Consider the following 20,524-nt stretch of genomic DNA (forward strand, 5'->3'; position numbering starts at 1 on the left):
CAGCCAGGACCACGGCCGCCACAGTGTACTTCCCGAACATCCCTGCAGTGTTGCAGAAGAACTATTACCATTTGCTGATCAACGATTTCCTCTGTGTGAGTTACTACGTTGTTTTTATGTAATAAATAACCTTTTAATCTACACTGAGGTGGCGCTGCTTTTCTTCTCCTACCTCTCTTGTACACTCCATCTGCTGTCCCCTACCACCTGTTATTGCACATGATTGCTAACCTATCTACCATCATCTACTACTCTCCTGAACATTACTATTGAGTACTCATCATTGCTATCACAACTCACGCCTGTCCTTTCAGCACATCACCTCTATACTATCATATACAACCTATCACTCCAGGAACATCTTATTGAGTGTTTGTATATTGTATGCTGAAGCAGGCTGGCCACAATGATGAGTCTGGAGAGTTGGACATGGTGATTCAACACATCTCTACATGACTACTGAGTGGAGATTCTGCAGCTGCAAATCCAACTCTCTAAACAAACGCTAGAGCGTTACAGCGTCATTCTTTGAAACTGAAGTCTAAAAACAGGATAATCTGCTTGATATGAGGAGTAATTGATTTTAGGCAGTCAATAAACAACAAAGGGGAGGTCAGGAATTCCAATATATCAAAGAGATGATCAATAGGGATCAGCAAAATTGAAAGTTGGAGAAAAATGGCAGATTATCATATGAAATGTTGCCAGTTTGGTGAAATACATTGTAGTCATTGGGAAAGGCAACATTACGGTGGTGTTTGGTGGTTATAAATGGTTACAAAAGTTCCTTTTATCTATCCAGAACCTGTTCTGATGAAAAAAAAATACGTAATTTGCCCCATTACTTTTGTTTTTTGTTTTTGTTTTCTTTACAGAAAGGAAAAATAAACTGAGAAAAAAATAAAATGAATATTGAAAGAGAAAGAACACACCTAAGAATGTATACAAAAAAGGATATAACACCAATAACATCCTAAATGAAATAAGCCAAACTACACAAATACCCCCCCCCCCAAAAAAAAAATCTTTGAAATAAAATGTTTTCTTTTTCTTTTTTTAAGCAAAATTTTCTCAACGAGAGATTGAGAATTACTACTTTGCCCAAATTTCACAGGAAATTATTTTTGCCAGAATCACTTTGCTTTTTCCTAATCCCCAATGACTAGTTACATAGTTACATAGTAGGTGAGGTTGAATAAAGACAATAGTCCATCCAGTTCAACCTGTGTAGGTGTGTGTGGCCGTAATAATCTAACATAGCCCTTAATCTCCTGATCCTTGAGATGTAAGTCTAAGAGTCTTTTGAAAGTCACCATACTACCCGCAGAAACCACCTCTTGTGGTAGAGAATTCCACAATCTTGTAGCCCTAACAGAAAAGAACCCTCCTCGTTGCCTGAGGTTAAAACGCTTCTCCTCTAATCGCATTGTATGTCCTCGTGTCCTCATGCAATTCCTTCGAATGAACAGCTTTTTTTCTAAGCTGAGATCCCCATTAAGATATTTATAAATTGCTATCATGTCCCCTCTCAGACGTCTCTTCTCCAGGGAAAATAAATCGAGCGATTGCAGACGCTCTTCATAGTTAAGGTCCTCCAACCCCCTAATCAGTTTAGTTGCCCTTCTCTGGACTTTCTCCAGCTCCAACACATCCCTCCTGAGGACTGGCGACCAGAACTGGACAGAATACTCCAGATGCGGTCGGACGAGAGTTTTATAAAGGCTAAAGACTATTGAGAGATAACTTCTAAATGTTTCAAGAGATAGTTTAGTTGTGTGGTGAAGGTTCCCCCATATTGTGTTCACTTACTACCTAAAGCCCCGTACACACGTACCGAATGTCGGCCGAACGATCGGCCGTCTTTTGTCCGGTGCTGTCCTGTCGGCTGAAAATTGCAAAAGACTGCACACGAATTTTGTTGGCCAACAACAGCCGACTGCAGAAGTGATGTCATGTGATGGTTAACTTTCCGTGTGTTTTTTCTTTTCTGAGCATGCCCAGTCTTGCTAATCTGCTGTTTGTCGGCCGAATTCTGTACTGACTGGCGAACAATCGGCCATTCTGGTGACGGCCAACAAAAATTTTATAGGCTGCACACCAGATTTTGTTCGGCCGAAAAGTCGCTTTCGGTTGTCGGAAGCATCATGCTAACAAGCCGACAATCGGCCGATCGTTCGGCTGACGAATATTTACGGCCGACAATCGGTATGTGTGTACGGGGCTTTAGTCTCCAAAAACTGTCTATACTACAACCCAAAGATGGGAATTTATTTATTATAACAGGAACACGGACAAAAACATTTATTTTTAGTAGCACGAGGCCGGGTTTGAGCTTTGATGTTTTTATTGCTATCCATGGCATTCCATTCCATGGCATCCTTGGCACTCCATTATGGAAATTGGCATAGAAGATTCATAATAAACATTCCTTTATTTGAATCCATTTGACATCAACGTAGATGATGAGGGTGAGGGTTCTCAGGGTACTTGTCTGCTATGGAGGAAGCGAACTTTGTGGTTTCCTCAGAACTTAAGAAGTTCTGATCTGAGTCTTTGAGCCTGGAGGCTTTGTGGAGCTTTGGGTGGGATAAAGCCTCCAGTCCCAGGTCCACATTCTGCCTGTTAGCCAGAACTCACTAACTAGTCAACTGTCCATGGGCCTTTATATACAGTATGTGAGCTGACTAATGCTAGAGGCTCTCTTTCATTTTCTGTTCTGAGAGCCTTCTGCTGGGTGAATTGGCTGACTGCTGACAGAACACTAAGGAGGTGCAAGTGTTGCCTGTTTGTTTTGGGGAACCCGCTAGGAGGACATCCTGTTAGTCAGGAACTAACATAAGTTTAGTTAGTGGCCTGGACAAGCCAATGTTTTTTTTTTTTTTATGCTATGGACTTGCTGTAAAAAGCCCTCCTGCATTGAATGGTTTGTCTTCTGCCTTGCTGTAATAAACCTTTTTGGACAGTTCCTGGGCGTCCCTCTCTCATGCATGGTTGACTTCTGCCAATACCAGTTGAGCTTGAGCCCTTTATACTACATGAGTGTTCTCCAAACTATGGCCCTGGGGCTGGATGCAGCCCTTTACTTGCCTTTATCTGGCCCTTGAGGCATTTTTTCTACCACTGAGACCAACGATGGGTATAATTCCTGCCACTGACAACAATGATGGGGTATAATTCCTGCCACTAACAACAACGATGGGTATAATTCCTGCCACTGACAACAATGATGGGGTATAATTCCTGCCACTAACAACAACGATGGGGCATAATTCTTGCCACTGACAACAATGATGGGGCATAATTCCTGCCACTGACAACGATGGGGTAAAATTCCTTCCACGGACAACAAAAATGGGACACTATTCCTCCCAATTACACCAACAATTTCTCCCCTGAATACCAAAGATTGGACATTGTTTAGTCCCACTGGGCACAGTCCGCCCCCCCCCCCTAAAGTCTGAAGGACAGTATACTGGGCCTTTCTGCAGAAAGTTTGGAGACCCCTGTATTAAATTGATGAACTCCCAAATGTTTAGCTTCAAAACAGGCCATTTCTGGTGGAAAAAAAACATCTCATGGTCTGGCAAGCCCCAGTAACAGCAGGGGCATAACTACAGGGGTTGCAGGGGTTGCAATTGCAACCGGGCCCCTGTGTGGCTCCCCTGTACACCTGGATAGGAGGGGCAGTGGGGGCAGCATGTAGAGAAATCACTGTCCTCCTTTTTCCTCCTGTAGCTGCAGGAGGAATATGCAGGAGATTGGTTCCTCTGTATGCTGCCCCCGCCGCTCCTCCTATCTAGTTCACTTGTGTTCTGCCGTCTCTGGGCCCCTGTGTGCTCCCCTGGTCCCCCCCCCCCACTGTGCTGCCCCCTACTGTGCTCCCTCCCCTGTCCTGCCGGCTACTGCAGGGGATGTGTCACAATAGAGAACCAGAAAGGGGTCGGTAAATATGTAATTTACCAGCTCCTTCCTTTTCTGAATGGACAGAGTCATAGTCAGTGACGTTGTAAAAAAAAATAATAAAATAATAAAAAATAATACAATTAAAATACCAAAAAATAAAGATTACTGACACCAGTGAGTGAACTTCCAGGATCGCAAAGGTCACACTTGCAACCGGGCCCTGGCATTCCACCACCGTGAGGAGGCCCCAAGATCAACGCTGTATCTTGGCCTAGGCCAACAAGGCCCAGGCCTAGGACGGCACTTTCCAGGGGGGGGCGTCACCAAAAAATGCTCCTGGGTCTTATAAGGGTGGACTGGGTCAGGAGTAAAATCTGTCTGGCGCCCCCAAAAAGCCCCATATCATACATGGGAGGTCAGTGTATATATAATACAATGGGGGTCAATGTGTATATATAATACAATGGGGGTCAGTGTATATATAATATATGGGGTGATGGGGGGGATCAGTGCACATAGGGGTCAGTGTATATATAATATATGGGGGGATGGAGAGGCAGTGAATGATAAATGGGGGCCCAGGGGGTCGTCCACCAGTCTGCGTGCCTGCAAGCAGAACTGAGGGCTTCAATAATAATAATAACAAATTAAGGGGTGTATCTTAAACAGGAAGGGGTGGGACAAATTTAGATGGGGGCGCCCAATTTTAGTCTTGCCTAGGGCAGCACAAAACCAAAATACACCACTGCCCAAGATGGCAGGAAGGGGGCCCACTGCAGAACTTGTGAAAAAGGTCCCACTGCGGGACCGTAATAAAGGGCCCCGCAACAAGAGTAAAGGGCCCCAGGATCAGTGGAAAGAGCCCCAGGCTTGAAGGGAAGGGCCCAGGGGTCCAGGGGGCCCTTCATGGTTTCTTGCACCGGGGACCTGAAGGTTCTAGTTACGCCTCTGAGTAACAGTATGCCTGTGCTTTAACCTGCAGTGTTTGGCCTTGCCATAAAAGTTTTATTTTGGGCAAACCGTTCTCCTATTCTTAAGCCTCCATTTTTTCAAAGGCGGGATGGAGTTCGCTATTCGACAAACTTGTTCCCGAAAGTCCCCTCCAGCAAGAAAACAGAAGAGAGGATTGATACAGGTATTCAGGCTGCACACGGCCATCTCTATGAAGAACAAAGCATCAGCCCTCTCAATGACCACTGAATTCTTCGGCATAATTATTCTCAATAAAATGCAGGAGTTCCGGGAGGCATGATAGGGTAGATAGAGAAGACCAAAAATGACCAAAGCCGAGCACATGAGTTTGGTCAATAGACTTCTCTTCTTTCTTCTTTGCAATTCTATCTGTCTTAGTTTACCTACGCTGCTACAGTAGCAGTAGCATATGGAAGCGAAGGGCAGCAGACACCCAATAGCAGTTGCAATTAAAGAGTAAGGCAACGTGATGTGCGTCTCTTTGGAAAACACGTAGAGGGAGCAGATTGTTTTATTGTTCTCACAGACTTGAGTTCCCGCTAGAAAGGTTACAGGCAAGCTACTGACAGATGTTGCCATCCAAATGGTCACACAGATGAGCAAGGACTGGCGCTTCTTGAGGATCCTCAAAGATTTGAGAGGATGAACGATGGCTAGGTAACGATCGATGCTTAGGCATGTAACAAAATAGATACTGCAGTAATAGCAAGTGTGATAAATGGTCCTGGTGATTTTACAGGCGGCATCGCCGAAGATCCAGTGCAGATGGTTGAAGTGGTAGTATATCAAGCAAGGGAGGCAAAGGATCCAAGTGACATCAGCTAGGACCAGGTTAAAGAGGAAAATGGTGCTTCTGTTCCAACGTTTGATCCGAGCTGCCAAGATCCACATGACAGCGAGGTTCAGGGACAATCCCACCAGAAGGATGAAGAGGAAGATGATGGGGAAGATAACTCTCTGGATAGTCCCGAGGAAGGTGCCTCTTTTCTCACAAAAGTCATCTTCTAACCTCGCCCTCTGAGAGAAGAAAAAAAAAAGAACCATCAGTTTGGTCAACCAGTAACTCTATGAATAATAAGTTCTTGAAAAAAATCTAGCAACCAAAAGCTTTTGGTATCTCCAAGCTTACCTATACAAGGAGCAATAATAATGACCAATCGGTAGCAGCAGATACTCCAACCCTCCCCCTCGACTTTCGATGTCTCAACACAGATCTTATATCTGTAGGAACAGATGGGGCCAATAATGGAGGTGATTGCCATCTGGGTTTGGTGGACTATGGTGTCTTCAGCATGACAACACATCCTCAGTTGGTTTAATCCAGGAATACCAGACAATAAAACCAAATACCAGTTTTGTGTAACCAGACCATGTTGGTCACTTAAAGACACCTATGGGTTCGCTTTAAGCTCCTCATTTGGAAGTCTATGCCCCTGTTGGTCAACAAGATGCTGCCCACTGCATGGGGGGGATGATGGATGCAAGCGACACATTGGAGCTCCAGTGAAGCTGCCATATGCATAGTTCTTGTCCTTGGATCTGGGCTTTTGGGATGCAGCAAAAACTTAGGAGAAATGAATAGTATGCGTAGGCAGGGCTTTTTTTCAGCGGGAACGTTGGGGAACGCAGTTCCGGCACCTCCAGGACTGAATGTATGTAATGGCAAGGGGTGCTGGAGGTGTGCTGCAGGGTCTGTTGATGCTGGTTGCTGGGAATCTATTGTCACTGGAGGGAATCTATTATTGCAGGGGGGTCTGTTGCTGGGGAGATCTGTTGTTGCTGGCAGGGGATCTATTTTTGCTAAGGGTAGGTCTTATGTTGCTGGAGGATCAGTCATTTCTGGGAGGGATCTACTGTTGAGGAAGAGGTCTATTGTTGCTTCTGGTGGTCTATTGTTGCTCAGGGAGGGGGTGGTATTTTCTTGTAGGTGGTCCATTGTTGCTGGGAGGGATCTATTCTTACAGAGGGTCTGCTAATGCTGGCTGCGAGGAGATCTGTTGTTGATGCTAGGGAGTGGGGTGTTTTGTTGTGAGTGGTCCATTGTTGCTGGCTGCAGGGGATCTATTCTACTGCTTTTCTTGTTATCATTAACAAGCTCAATACAAATTAGTTAGTACCACAAATGTTACTGTATTATCTAAAAGGGGTGGTCTTCGGAGGTGGGAGGTGGAACCCAGAAACGGTGCTCGGAGGTGGGTAGGGGCGGAGACAAAAGGTGACTTGAAAAGGGGGAGTTCCGGCACCTATTCTCTGAGAACAAAAGCCCTGTGCGTAGGCATTTTGCGTATACACTGATTAGACATCACATTATGACCACCCACCTAATATTGAGTATGGCCCCCTTTTGCTAAAACAGCCCTGACCCATTGAGGCATGGACACCAAAGTAACATCCACATGAATGGCAGGACCCAAGATTTCCCAGCAGAACATTGCCCAAAGCATCACACCGCCTCTGCCGACTTGCCTTCTTATAATGCATCCGGGTGCCATCTCTTCCCCAGGTAAGTGACTTCACATGCACCCGGCCATCCACATCATGTAAAAGAAAACATGATTCATCAGACCAAGCCACCTTCTTCCATTGCTCTGCAGTCCAGTTCTGATGTTCATGTGACCATAGTAGAAGCTTTTGGATGTGAACAGGGGTCACCATGGGCTTCACTGCCCCATACACAACAAACTGCGATGCCCATTTTTTTCTGCTTTCACCACATCAATTTCATGGATAACATATTCACTTGCTGCCTAATGTATCCCACCAATTTTCAAATGCTATTGTAACGAGATATTCCCTTTACCTGCCAGTGGTCATAATTTTATGGCTGATCGGTGTATGTAGCTTATCAATATCTTACCAAAATTTGTAATTCAGTTCTTTGAGTCTTGTGAACCAGACACCCCTCACACAAAGCCAGGTCAGGAACCTCATTTTTGCCCACTGTGTGGTCACCAACTCACCTTCAACCAGGTCAAGGACCTAATTTTGTTCACTGCTTGGTCCCCAACCCTCATCCAGCCAGGTCATGGACCTCACTTTTGCCCACTGCTTGGTCACCAACTGGCTCCCAACCAGGTCAAGGACCTCACATTTGTCTTCTGCTTGGTCACCAACCCACCCCCAGCTAGGTCAGGGACCTCACTTTTGCCCACTACTTAGTCACCAACCCACCCCCAGCTAGGTCAGGGACCTCACTCGTGCCCACTACTTGGTCAACAACTCTGTCAGGTCAAGGACTCCTCTTTTACCCACTGCTTGATCACCAACCCTCTCCTAGCCAGGTCAAGAACCTCTCTTTTGTCCACTACTGGGTCACCAACTCACCCCCAGCGAGGTCAGGGACCTCACCTTTGCCCACTACTTGGTCAACCACCCCCAGTCAGGTCAAGGACTCCACTTTTACCCACTGCTTGGGCACCAACCCTCCCCTAGCCAGGTCAAGAACCTCTCTTTTGTCCACTACTTGGTCACCAACTCACCTCCAGCCAGGTCAAGTCCACTTGACATTTGTTCACTGTTTCTTCACCAATTTACCCCATTCAGGGCAGGGACCTCACTTTTGTCCACTTCTTGGTCACCAACCCATCCCCAAGCCAGGTCAAGGACCTCAATTTTATCTACTGCTTGGTCACCAACTGGCCCCGAATAGGTCAAGGACCTCACTTTTGCCCACTACTTGGTCACCAACCCACCCCCAGCTAGGTCAGGGACCTCACTTTTGCCAACTACTTGGTCAACAACCCCCAGTCAGGTCAAGGACTCCACTTTTACCCACTGCTTGGTCACCAACTCGCCTCCAGCCAGGTCAGGTCCACTTGACATTTGTTCACTGTGGACCTCACTTTTGCCCACTACTTGGTCACCAACCCATCCCCAGCCAGGTCAAGGACCTCAATTTCGTCTACTGCTTGGTCACCAACTGGCCACCAACTAGGTCAAGGACCTCACTTTTGCCCACTCTTTGTTCACCAACTCTTTTTTGTTTAAGTACTGCTGCACAGAGCTTTACGGGGAGCTAATATAGAGATAGCATTCGGGTACTTATACCTGTGTTGTTTAAAAATACATTTGGCAACTTTTTAATAAATCTGTAACTGGATTAAATGTTCATTCTGCACCTGCCTGGAGCTCAGCTATAATGTAGATGTAAACCCCTACTAGATGACACTTAGTTTGCTCTGTGTACCGTGTATCATAAGCATCTGACATTTTTTATCTTTTCTTTCCCTTTTTCTTTACCCATTTCATTGTTGCTGATCTTCTTCTGCCTATTTCAGCCACTTCCTGCACTTGCTCCAGTGTCAGGTATACATTATTGATCAGGGCCGTCTTCCGAATAGCAATAACGATGCTTCACACCTGCGCAGTGTGCGCTAGGACAGTCATTTCTGGTCTCTCCAATGGGTGAGTGTATGACAGGGTGACAACGAGGGAGCATAGTCAGGTTCAACATAGTCAACAGCTGTCATCCTAATACGATTACGATTGTAAAGTAATTTTAAATTGAAAAGACTGCTTTTGGTCACTAGAGGGTGCTAAGTATCATAGGAATCAATTATAATACTTAGCTCCATCTGGCGGCCAAGTGCGGTATTTTTTTTAAAAAATATCACATTTGGCCACTAGATGGAGCTAAGTATCATAGCAATCTCTTACAATATTTAGCTCCATCTAGTGGCCAAATGCAGTGTTTTCTGTTCAAAATCAATGAAAAACATTTATCCAGCACAGGATGTAGCCTAATAATATATATTTTTTTGTCCTCCATTCCCACATAACAAATATGCTGTATGTGCACTTTTACTGGGCTTATAGACAGAAAAATGGGGGGGGGGGTTGAACTTTAGAGAGACAGAAAAATGTGGGGGTGGGGCTGAACTCTGGCAAGAAATAAAAATGTGGGGGGGGGGGGAGTGAACTGTGGAGAGACAGAAAAATGGGAGGATGGGGGGGATCAAACTTTGTAGAGACAGAAAAATGGGGGGAGGTGGGTTGAACTTTGGAGACACAGAAAAATGGGGGGGGGGGGTCAAACTTTGTAGAGACAGAAAAATGGGGTGAGGTGGGTTGAACTTTGGAGAGACAGAAAAATGGGGGGGGGGGTGAACTTTCCAGAGACAGAAAATGGGAGGAGGGGGGGGGCTGAACTTTGGAGAGACAGAAAAATGGGAAGGGGGTGAACTTTGGAGAGACAGAAAAATGGGGGGGCTGAGCTTTGGAGAGACAGAAAAATGGGGGGGGGGAGCCTGAACTTTGGAGAGACAGAAAAATGGGGGGAGGTTGGTTGAACTTTGGAGACACAGAAAAATGGGGGGGGGGGGGTGAACTTTCCAGAGACAGAAAAATGGGAGGAGGGGGGGGGCTGAACTTTGGAGAGACAGAAAAATGGGGGGGGGGGCTGAACTTTGGAGAGACAGAAAAATGGGGGGGGCTGAACTTTGGAGAGACAGAAAAATGGGGGGAGGGGGCTGAACTTTGTAGAAACAGAAAAATGGAGGGGCGTGGTTCAACTTTTGAAAGACAGAAAAATGGGGGGGTGGGGACTTGAAGGAATAACCCCCAATCAGTGTAGCTGAGCTGACTTTGACCCAATATGCGCCTCCTGCAGTCCCTGCATTGGAAGGAGCAGCATAGGGAGCCATGTGCTGGCATGAAGCACGCTGATAGGAGGAGAGAGGAGAGTGACAGGGAGACGAGCTCCTTTCACTGTCCAGCCATTGGGGGAGGGCCAGGGTGACTTGGGCTCAGAGGAAGTGGGTTTGAATCATGCTTGCTATCAGAATGAGGACATCTTGTGGCAGAATAGAAGTACTGCAGGTGAGAGCTCCAGATTGGCAGTGTGTAAGAGATGCTTTATATATATATATCTTTTTTTTGTTATGTATTTTATTTTGTATCATTTATTTAATTTTCTTTTTTTTAATGGGATGATAGTTTGTTTTTTTTTTTTTTTTTTATTTGGCTGCAGTCCCGGTTCACACACATATGCGATTCGGGAACCCTGCAAATCCACTGTGGGTTCCCGCATCGCACCCTACTCGCAGGCAGTTCACACTGCCATATGCGAATCGCTGGGGGTGTCAATACAAACTTAACAACACCCCCAGATCAGTTCGCATATTGCAGTGCGACCTCTCAGTTCGGACATGAATCGGATCGCATAGGTGTGAACACCCCCCATGAGATCTTATTATGGTGCGGACCCAAAAAAAGGGTCCTGTGCGACTTTGGTCCGAATGCCATGCAAATTCAGCCATACAATCTGTATAGCTAAATTCGCATCACGCAGACATCGCATGTGAATTGCAGAGCAGTGCAGTGTGAATCGCATGCAATGTCTGACATCGCAGCTATGTGAACCGGCATGGAGTCCGGTAGTTGGACTATTCAGGACTGTTCTTAATAATGAGTTATATATAATTGGATGTCAGCACTGACCTGCTCGGAGGAGTCTCCCATCCTCTGCGACTCGCCGCTGCTTCTGATTTCCCCTGGGAGGTGCAGAGAAGTCTTTTCTATGTGTTTGTTCTCTCCAGGTAACGGGGGAGGGGGTGTGCAATGTGCGCTCAGCCCTCATACTGCGGTCTCTATAGCGAGCGCTCGTCCGCTCACCGAAAACAAAGAGAAGATTCCTTCCAGCGACAGCCAGCGACAATCTCATTTCCTGGAATAGTCACCGAGTGCGCAAATCTTCCATCTCCACATAATCATCAATCAAGAAATAATCGCACTGCGTTTTCTAGTGTCGCCTGCGTTCTGCAGAAACGCACTGCCAGCCATTTAGCCCTCCTTCACATTGAATGGAGCTTTGGTTCAAAGCCGCATTTCAGTCAGACTTTGGGGGGAGACTTGAAAGACATCTGTGAGGGTTCATGCGCAGATGTCTATTGAAGTCGCCAAAAGTAGCACAGGGACCACTTTTGGAAATCGGTGCGGTGCTGCAAAGTCAGTGTCGCACAGATTGGGACAGTGCCATTGATGGCAATAGGCTGTGATGTGTCATGCGATTTGACCTGTTCACATTGCCCTCGTTCACATTGACCACAGGTGTCTATTGAAGTCGCCCCCGAAGTCGCCAAAAGTAGCACAGGGACTTCTTTTTAAAAAGTCGGTGTGGTGCCGCAAAGTCAGTGTCGCACCAATTGGGACGGTGCATGTGCCAGCAATAGGCTGCGATGTGTCATGCGATTTGACCTTGTTCACATTGCCCTCGTTCACATTGACCACGGCTTTGAAATCATGCAACTTCATCTAAACTCAGCTCAGTGCGACTTAAAAGAAATTGTGCACATTCATGCACAGATGTCTATTGAAGTCGCCCCCGAAGTTGCCAAAAGTAGCACGGGAATTATTTTTGGAAATCGGTGCGGTGCCGCAAAGTCAGTGTCGCACCGATTGGGACGGTGCCATTGCCAGCAATAGGCTGCGACGTGTCATGCGATTTGACCTGTTCACATTGACTGGGGCTTTGAAATCGTGCAACTTCATTTGAACTCAGTTCACTGCGACTTAAAAGGCATCTGTGCGGGTTCATGTGTAGATGTCTATTGAAGTCGCCCCCGAAGTCGCCGAAAGTAGCACAGGGACCACTTTTGGAGATGGGTGCGGTGCCGCAAAGTCAGTGTCACACCAATTGGGACGGTGAATTTGCCAGCAATAGGCTGCGATGTGTCATGCGATTTGACCTCGTTCACATTGCCCTTGTTCACATTGACCACAGCTTTGAAATCATGCAACTTCATCTAAACTCAGCTCAGTGCGACTTAAAAGAAATTGTGCACATTCATGCACAGATGTCTATTGAAGTCGCCTCCGCAGGGACTAGTTTTGGAAGTCGTGTGGTGCCGCAAAGTCAGCGTCGCACCGATTGGGACGGTGCTATTGTCGGCAATAGGCTGCGATGTGTCATGCGATTTGACCTGTTCACATTGACCACGGCTTTGAAATCGTGCGACTTCATCTGAACTCAGTTCAGTGCGACCTAAAAGACATCTGTGCCGGTTCATGTGTAGATGTCTATTGAAGTCGCCCCCGAAGTCGCCAAACCTAGCGCAGGGACTACTTTTGGAAATCGGTGCGTTGCCACAAAGTCAGTGTTGCACCAATTAGGACGGTGCTATTGCCAGCAATGGGCTGCGATGTGTCATGCGATTTGACCTATTTACATTGCCCACAACTTTGAAATCATGCGACTTCATCTGAACTCAGTTCAGTGCGACTTAAAAGACATCTGTGCACATCCATGCTCAGATGTCTATTGAAGTCGCCCCCGAAGTCGCCAAAAGTAGCGCAGTGACTACTTTTGGAAATCGGTGCGGTGCCGCAAAGTCAGTGTCGCACTGATTGGGACGGTGCCATTGCCGGCAATAGGCTGCGATGTGTCATGCGATTTGACCTGTTTACATTGCCCACAGCTTTGAAATCGTGCGACTTCATCTGAAATCAGTTCAGTCCGACTTCAAGGGCAGCTTAAAAGACATCTGTGTGAAGCCGCAAAGTCAGTGTCGCACCAATTGGGACGGTGCCATTGCCGGCAATAGGCTGCGATGTGTCATGCGATTTAACATGTCAAATTGCTCTGATGTGAATGGGGGCTTAACCCTCATTCACATTGAACACGGCTTTGAAATTGTGCGACTTTATCTGAACTCAGTTCAGTCCGACTTCAAAGGCGGCTTAAAAGATATCTGAGCAGGTTCCTGCAAACGTCTATTGAAGTCGCCCAAATATGCTGCGATTTGTCATGCGAATTGACCTGTCAAATCGGTCACTATGAACAGGAGCTTAAGGCCCCTTTCACACTTGTACGACCTGGAAGTCGCACGACTTGAAACAATGCCTGTGTAAATCTTGAGGTCTGTGGACCTCAAGTCGCATTAAAATCGGACCAAAGTGCAGGGACTACTTTGAAGTCGCACAGACATGAACGGTACTCATTGGAAATCATGGGGTACGACTTGTCATGCGACTTTGCAGTCCCAAGTTGCACAAGTGTGAAAGGGGCCTAAGGCTCGATTCACAGCTATGCATGTGGCTTTTGAGCGTTTCTGCAGTGCTTTTTGCTTTTTTGAACATGCGATTTGCATTTTTCTTTTTTCTGCTTTTTTATTTTTTTTTATTTGTTGTTGCGGGATTATGCACAGATGTCTATTGAAGTAGTGCAGGAAGTACTGTTAGAAATTGGTGCAGTGCTGCAAAGTCGCCAATTGGGATGGTGCCATTGCCAGCAATAGGCTGCGATTTGTCATGCGATTTGACCTATCAAATCTTGCCGATAGGAACGGGGGCTTAAGGATCGATTCACAACTATGTGCATGATGTTTTTTTTTGCGTTTTTGAACATGCGATTTAACCGCAATTTGAGTTTTGCATTTTTTATAGGGTTTTTTTTTTTTTACATTTGTTGTTTTGCAGAATAAAAAACGCAAATCACAGCAAAATCGTGCTAAAATCGCACTACGTGCTTTTCTGTAGCTTCTCCATTGAAGTCTATTGAAGCAAAAAAAAGCAGCATTTTGCGTTTCAAAAAAATCAGAGCGCTCATTTTACATTAAACGCGACTTTGAGATTGTGCGACTTTTATGAACTCGCACCATTTCAAAGCCGCATTTCAGTCAAACTTCGGGGTGACTTGAGAGACATCTGTGCGGGTTCCTGCACAGCCGTCTATTGAAGTCGCCAAAAGTAGCGCAGGAACTACTTTTGGAAATTGCTGTGATGCTGCAAAGGGGGCGTCACACCTATTAGGACGGTGCTATTGTTGGCAATAGGCTGCGATTTTACCTGTAACATCGCAATGTCAAATCGCACCGATGTGAACGGGGGCTTAAGGCTCGATTCACACCTATGTATGTCGCTTTTTGAACATGCGATTTTGCCGCGATTTGCATTTTTATGTTTTTTTTATTTTGCATTTGTTATTGAGCAGATTAAAAGATGTAAAATGCAAATCACAGCAAAATCGCAGTAAAATCGCAGTAAACTCGCCATAAAACTGCTTTAAGTACAGCTTCTCAATTGAAGTCTATTGAACCAAAAACGCAAAAAATCAACAGCGTTTTGCATTTTAAAAAAAAGTCCCTGAACCCTTGTTTCTCATTGAATGCGACTTTGAAATCATGTGACTTCATCTGAACTCGCATGACTTCACAGTCGCATTTCAGTCCAACTTCAGGAGGGGGTGGTGACTTGAAAGGGGGGGGGGCAGATTAAACTTCAACTGAAAATAACTGTCATTATTTTCATCCTGGAGTGTAATGGTGACCAGACACGCCTTCCATAAACAATCAATTTATTTTCCAATCAACCTTCTGAAGGGAATAATCAATCCATAGTGGACAATCCAATCGATCGATGTGCCACACCCAGGAAGTGGATTTTGATTGACAGGATAGAATGTAATCTGATCAATCAAAATACAAATTTATTCATCAACAAAGTAGCTCAGTGCTGATGCGCATTTCACCCAGGAATAACTTGGTTTGATTAAACACAACCGGAGTGTAAATCACATCAGAGACCCCCCATTAGATCAGAGACCCCCCATCACATCAGAAGCCCCCATCACATCAGAGAACTCCCTTTCACATCAGAGACCCCATCACATCAGAGACCTCATGACATGACATCAGAAGCCCCCCCCCCCCATCACATCAGAGTCCCCCATCACATCAGAGACCCCATCACATCAGAGACCCCATCACATCAGAAGCCCCCCATCACATCTGAGACCCCCCATCACATCAGAGACCCCCATCACATCAGAAGCCCCCCCCATCACATCAGAGAACTCCCTTTCACATCAGAAGCCCCCCATCACATCAGAGACCCCCATCACATCAGAAGCCCCCCCATCACATCAGAGTCCCCCATCACATCAGAGTCCCCCATCACATCAGAGAACTCCCTTTCACATCAGAGACCCCATCACATCAGAGACCCCATTACATCAGAAGCCCCCACCATCACATCAGAGACCCCATCACATCAGAAGCCTCCCCATCACATCAGAAGCCCCCCATCACATCAGAGACCCCCAATCACATCTGAGACCCCCCATCACATCAGAGACCCCCATCACATCAGAAGTCCCCACCATCACATCAGAGACCCCATCACATCAGAAGCCCCCCCCATCACATCAGAGACCCCATCACATCAGAAGCCCCCCATCACATCAGAGACCCCCATCACATCAGAGACCCCATTACATCAGAAGCCCCCCCCCATCACATCAGAGACCCCATCACATCAGAAGCCCCCCCATCACATCAGAGACCCCCATCACATCAGAAGCCCCCCCATCACATCAGAGACCCCCCATCACATCAGAAGCCCCCCCATCACATCAGAAACCCCCCATCACATCAGAGAACTCCCTTTCACATCAGAAGCCCCCCATCACATCAGAGACCCCATCACATCAGAGACCCCATCACATCAGATACCCCATCACATCAGAAGCCCCCCCATCACATCAGAGAACTCCCTTTCACATCAGAAGCCCCCCCATCACATCAGAGACCCCCATCACATCAGAGACCTCCATCACATCAGAAGCCCCCCATCACATCAGAAGCCCCCCATCACATCAGAGACCCCATCACATCAGAGGTCCTCCCATCACATCAGAGGTCCCCCCCATCACATCTGAAGCCCCCATCACATCAGAAGCCCCCCCCATCACATCAGAGACCCCCATCACATCAGAGACCCCCATCACATCAGAGACCCCCATCACATCAGAGACCCCATCACATCAGAGGTCCCCCCATCACATCAGAGGTCCCCCCATCACATCAGAGGTCCTCCATCACATCAGAGAACTCCCTTTCACATCAGAAGCCCCCACCACATCACAGACCCCATCACATCAGAAGCCCCCCTATCACATCAGAGACCCCCATCACATCAGAGGTCCCCCCCATCACATCTGAAGCCCCCCCCATCACATCAGAGACCCCCATCACATCAGAGACCCCCATCACATCAGAGACCCCCATCACATCAGAGACCCCATCACATCAGAGGTCCCCCCATCACATCAGAGGTCCCCCCATCACATCAGAGGTCCTCCATCACATCAGAGAACTCCCTTTCACATCAGAAGCCCCCACCACATCACAGACCCCATCACATCAGATGCCCCCCTATCACATCAGAGACCCCCATCACATCAGAGGTCCCCCCATCACATCAGAAGTCCCCCCATCACATCAGAGGTCCCCCGTCACATCAGAGAACTCCCTTTCACATCAGAAGCCCCCAATCACAGAGAACCCCCTTTCAGATCAGAAGCCCCCCCATCACATCAAAGTCCCCCTTTAACATCAAAGAACCCCTTTTACATCAGAAGCCCCCTCATCACATCAGAAGCCCCACATACATATAAGAGTTGCTGGGGGCTGAGTAAAGTCTGGCAGGGGGCCGGATCTGGCCCTTGGGCCGTAGTTTAGGGACCCCTTGTCTGGTTTAGGTTCTCCTTTTCTTTTCTCCTTTAGCAAGGAACAAATTCCCGATGATCCCATTCCCCCCCCCCATCACATCAGAGACCCCATCACATCAGAAGCCCCCCCATCACATCAGAGACCCCCAATCACATCTGAGACCCCCCATCACATCAGAGACCCCCATCACATCAGAAGCCCCCCCCCATCACATCAGAGAACTCCCTTTCACATCAGAAGCCCCCCATCACATCAGAGACCCCCATCACATCAGAAGCCCCCCCATCACATCAGAGTCCCCCATCACATCAGAGTCCCCCATTACATCAGAGAACTCCCTTTCACATCAGAGACCCCATCACATCAGAGACCCCATTACATCAGAAGCCCCCACCATCACATCAGAGACCCCATCACATCAGAAGCCCTCCCATCACATCAGAAGCCCCCCCATCACATCAGAGACCCCCAATCACATCTGAGACCCCCCATCACATCAGAGACCCCCATCACATCAGAAGTCCCCACCATCACATCAGAGACCCCATCACATCAGAAGCCCCCCCCCATCACATCAGAGACCCCATCACATCAGAAGCCCCCCATCACATCAGAGACCCCCCATCACATCAGAGACTCCCATCACATCAGAAGCCCCCCCCCCATCACATCAGAGAACTCCCTTTCACATCAGAAGCCCCCCATCACATCAGAGACCCCCATCACATCAGAGACCCCATTACATCAGAAGCCCCCACCATCACATCAGAGACCCCATCACATCAGAAGCCCCCCCATCACATCAGAGACCCCATCACATCAGAAGCCCCCCCATCACATCAGAGACCCCCATCACATCAGAAGCCCCCCCATCACATCAGAGACCCCCCATCACATCAGAGGTCCTCCATCACATCAGAGAACTCCCTTTCACATCAGAAGCCCCCACCACATCACAGACCCCATCACATCAGAAGCCCCCCTATCACATCAGAGACCCCCATCACATCAGAGGTCCCCCCCATCACATCAGAGGTCCCCCGTCACATCAGAGAACTCCCTTTCACATCAGAAGCCCCCAATCACAGAGAACCCCCTTTCAGATCAGAAGCCCCCCCATCACATCAAAGTCCCCCTTTAACATCAAAGAACCCCTTTTACATCAGAAGCCCCCTCATCACATCAGAAGCCCCACATACATATAAGAGTTGCTGGGGGCTGAGTAAAGTCTGGCAGGGGGCCGGATCTGGCCCTTGGGCCGTAGTTTAGGGACCCCTTGTCTGGTTTAGGTTCTCCTTTTCTTTTCTCCTTTAGCAAGGTACAAATTCCCGATGATCCCATTCCCCCCTCCCCCATCCAGTCACAGAAATCACAGCACAACATTTTCCATTCAGTGAAATTTTATTTTCTTTATTCGCTGAAGAAGTAACAAAATATAAAAACAGAAAACCGGCCGAGAGCCGGAGGAGGAATATAGAAAAAGCGGAGCGAGGATCCGGTACAAAAACATTCACCCAATCCCATCCTTTCACAGGTGAGGAGTGACCACACCATACAAAGAGCCAACCAATAGAAAACAAGAGAGAGAGTGACCTCACAGCACGCCGCCCCTTCTCTTCTATGATAAGTCCGATTTCTACAATCACCATGGCGATATGTCGTATAGAAATACTGCGATGGCGGAACCATCCCTAGAGAATCTTGGCGGGAAATGATGGCGGCTACAAGTTTTATAGAAAAAGAAAATCATCGGACGTAACTTTATTGTTCCAGTAGATCAGTTTACTAAAATTGTGCTGCGTCAGTGTCTCAAGCATTCGCACGACCGCCGAATAATCGCCGGCATTTGTGTAATATGACTACTTTCTGTGATTCTCATCTAGTTATTTCAGGAAAATACCACATTATGGCCACTGGAGGGCGCTAATGATCTACTATTCCTACAATTGTTAGTGCCATCTAGTGGCCGTAAGGCATCAGTTTACTGAAATACACCAATCAGGAATCCAATAGTACCACATTATGGCCACTAGATGGCGTAGGATAGGGTCATCAGCTCCACCTAGTGGCCATAAGGGGTCATTTTACCACAATAATTTGTGTAATTTGTGTAATTTGACTACTTTCTGTGATTCTCATCTAGGTATTTCAGGAAAATACTGCATTATGGCCACTGGAGAGAGCTAATGATCTACTATTCCTACAATTGTTAGTGCCATCTAGTGGCCATAAGGCATCAGTTTACTGAAACACCAATCAGGAATCCAATAGTACCACATTATGGCCACCAGATGGCGTAGATAATCTACTATTTCTATGATCATCAGCTCCACCTAGTGGCCATAAAGTGTCATTTTATCAAAATAACCCAATTGGGAATCAAATTGTGCCACTTTATGGCCACTAGATGGAGTTGATGATCTACTATTTATATGATCATCAGCTCCACCTAGTGGCCGTAAGGGGTCATTTTAGCAAAATACCCCAATCAGGAATCCAATTGGGCCACTAGATGGAGCAGATGATCTTTTATTCCAATGCTTGTCAGCTCCACCTAGTGGCCATAAGGTGTCATTTTACTGAAACACCCCAATGAGGAATCCAATCAGGCCACATTTAGGTATTTGAGGAAAATCATGCATTATGGCCACTAGGTGGAGCTGGTGATCTACTATTTTGGCAGCTCCACCTAGTGGCCATCTTGCATCATTTTCCTGAAGTATCCCCAATCAGGAATCCAATCCTACCACATTATGGCCAATAGATGGAGTAAAATAATATATTATTTCTATGATTATCAGCTCCACCTAGTGGCCATAAGGGGTAATTTTACCAAAATACCCTAATCAGAAATCCAGTCATGCCACTTTATGGCCACTAGATGGAGTTGATGATCTACTAATTATATGATCCACCTAGTGGCCATAAGGCATCATTTTACTGAAATACTCCAATCAGGAATCCAATCATGCCACTTTATAACTGCTAGATTGAGCTGGTGATCTACTATTTTTGGGATTGTCAGCTCCACCTAGTGGCCATCATGCATCATTTGAAGTACCCCAATTAGGAATCCAATCGTGCCACTTTATGGACACTAGATGGAGTAGTAGACAATCTACTATTTCTATGATCATGAGCTTCACCTAGTGGCCATAAGGCATAATTTTACTGAAATACTCCAATCAGGCCACTTTATAACC

General features: G+C 46.8%; 1 protein-coding gene across 1 annotated transcript; it reads right to left on the bottom strand.

The window, feature by feature from the left end:
- Positions 1–4,908: 4,908 nt before the first annotated feature.
- LOC309565574 (P2Y purinoceptor 1-like) lies at positions 4,909–18,970 on the bottom strand (the record flags this gene model as incomplete). The annotated part of the gene is made up of 2 exons (XM_082270528.1): positions 4,909–5,892; positions 18,920–18,970. The coding sequence occupies 2 exons, from the start codon at positions 18,968–18,970 to the stop codon at positions 4,909–4,911; spliced, it is 1,035 nt and encodes a 344-aa protein (XP_082126654.1).
- Positions 18,971–20,524: the final 1,554 nt, after the last annotated feature.

Source organism: Pelophylax lessonae, assembly GCF_965119305.1.
Source record: "Pelophylax lessonae genome assembly, chromosome: 10".
Lineage (NCBI taxonomy): Eukaryota > Metazoa > Chordata > Amphibia > Anura > Ranidae > Pelophylax > Pelophylax lessonae.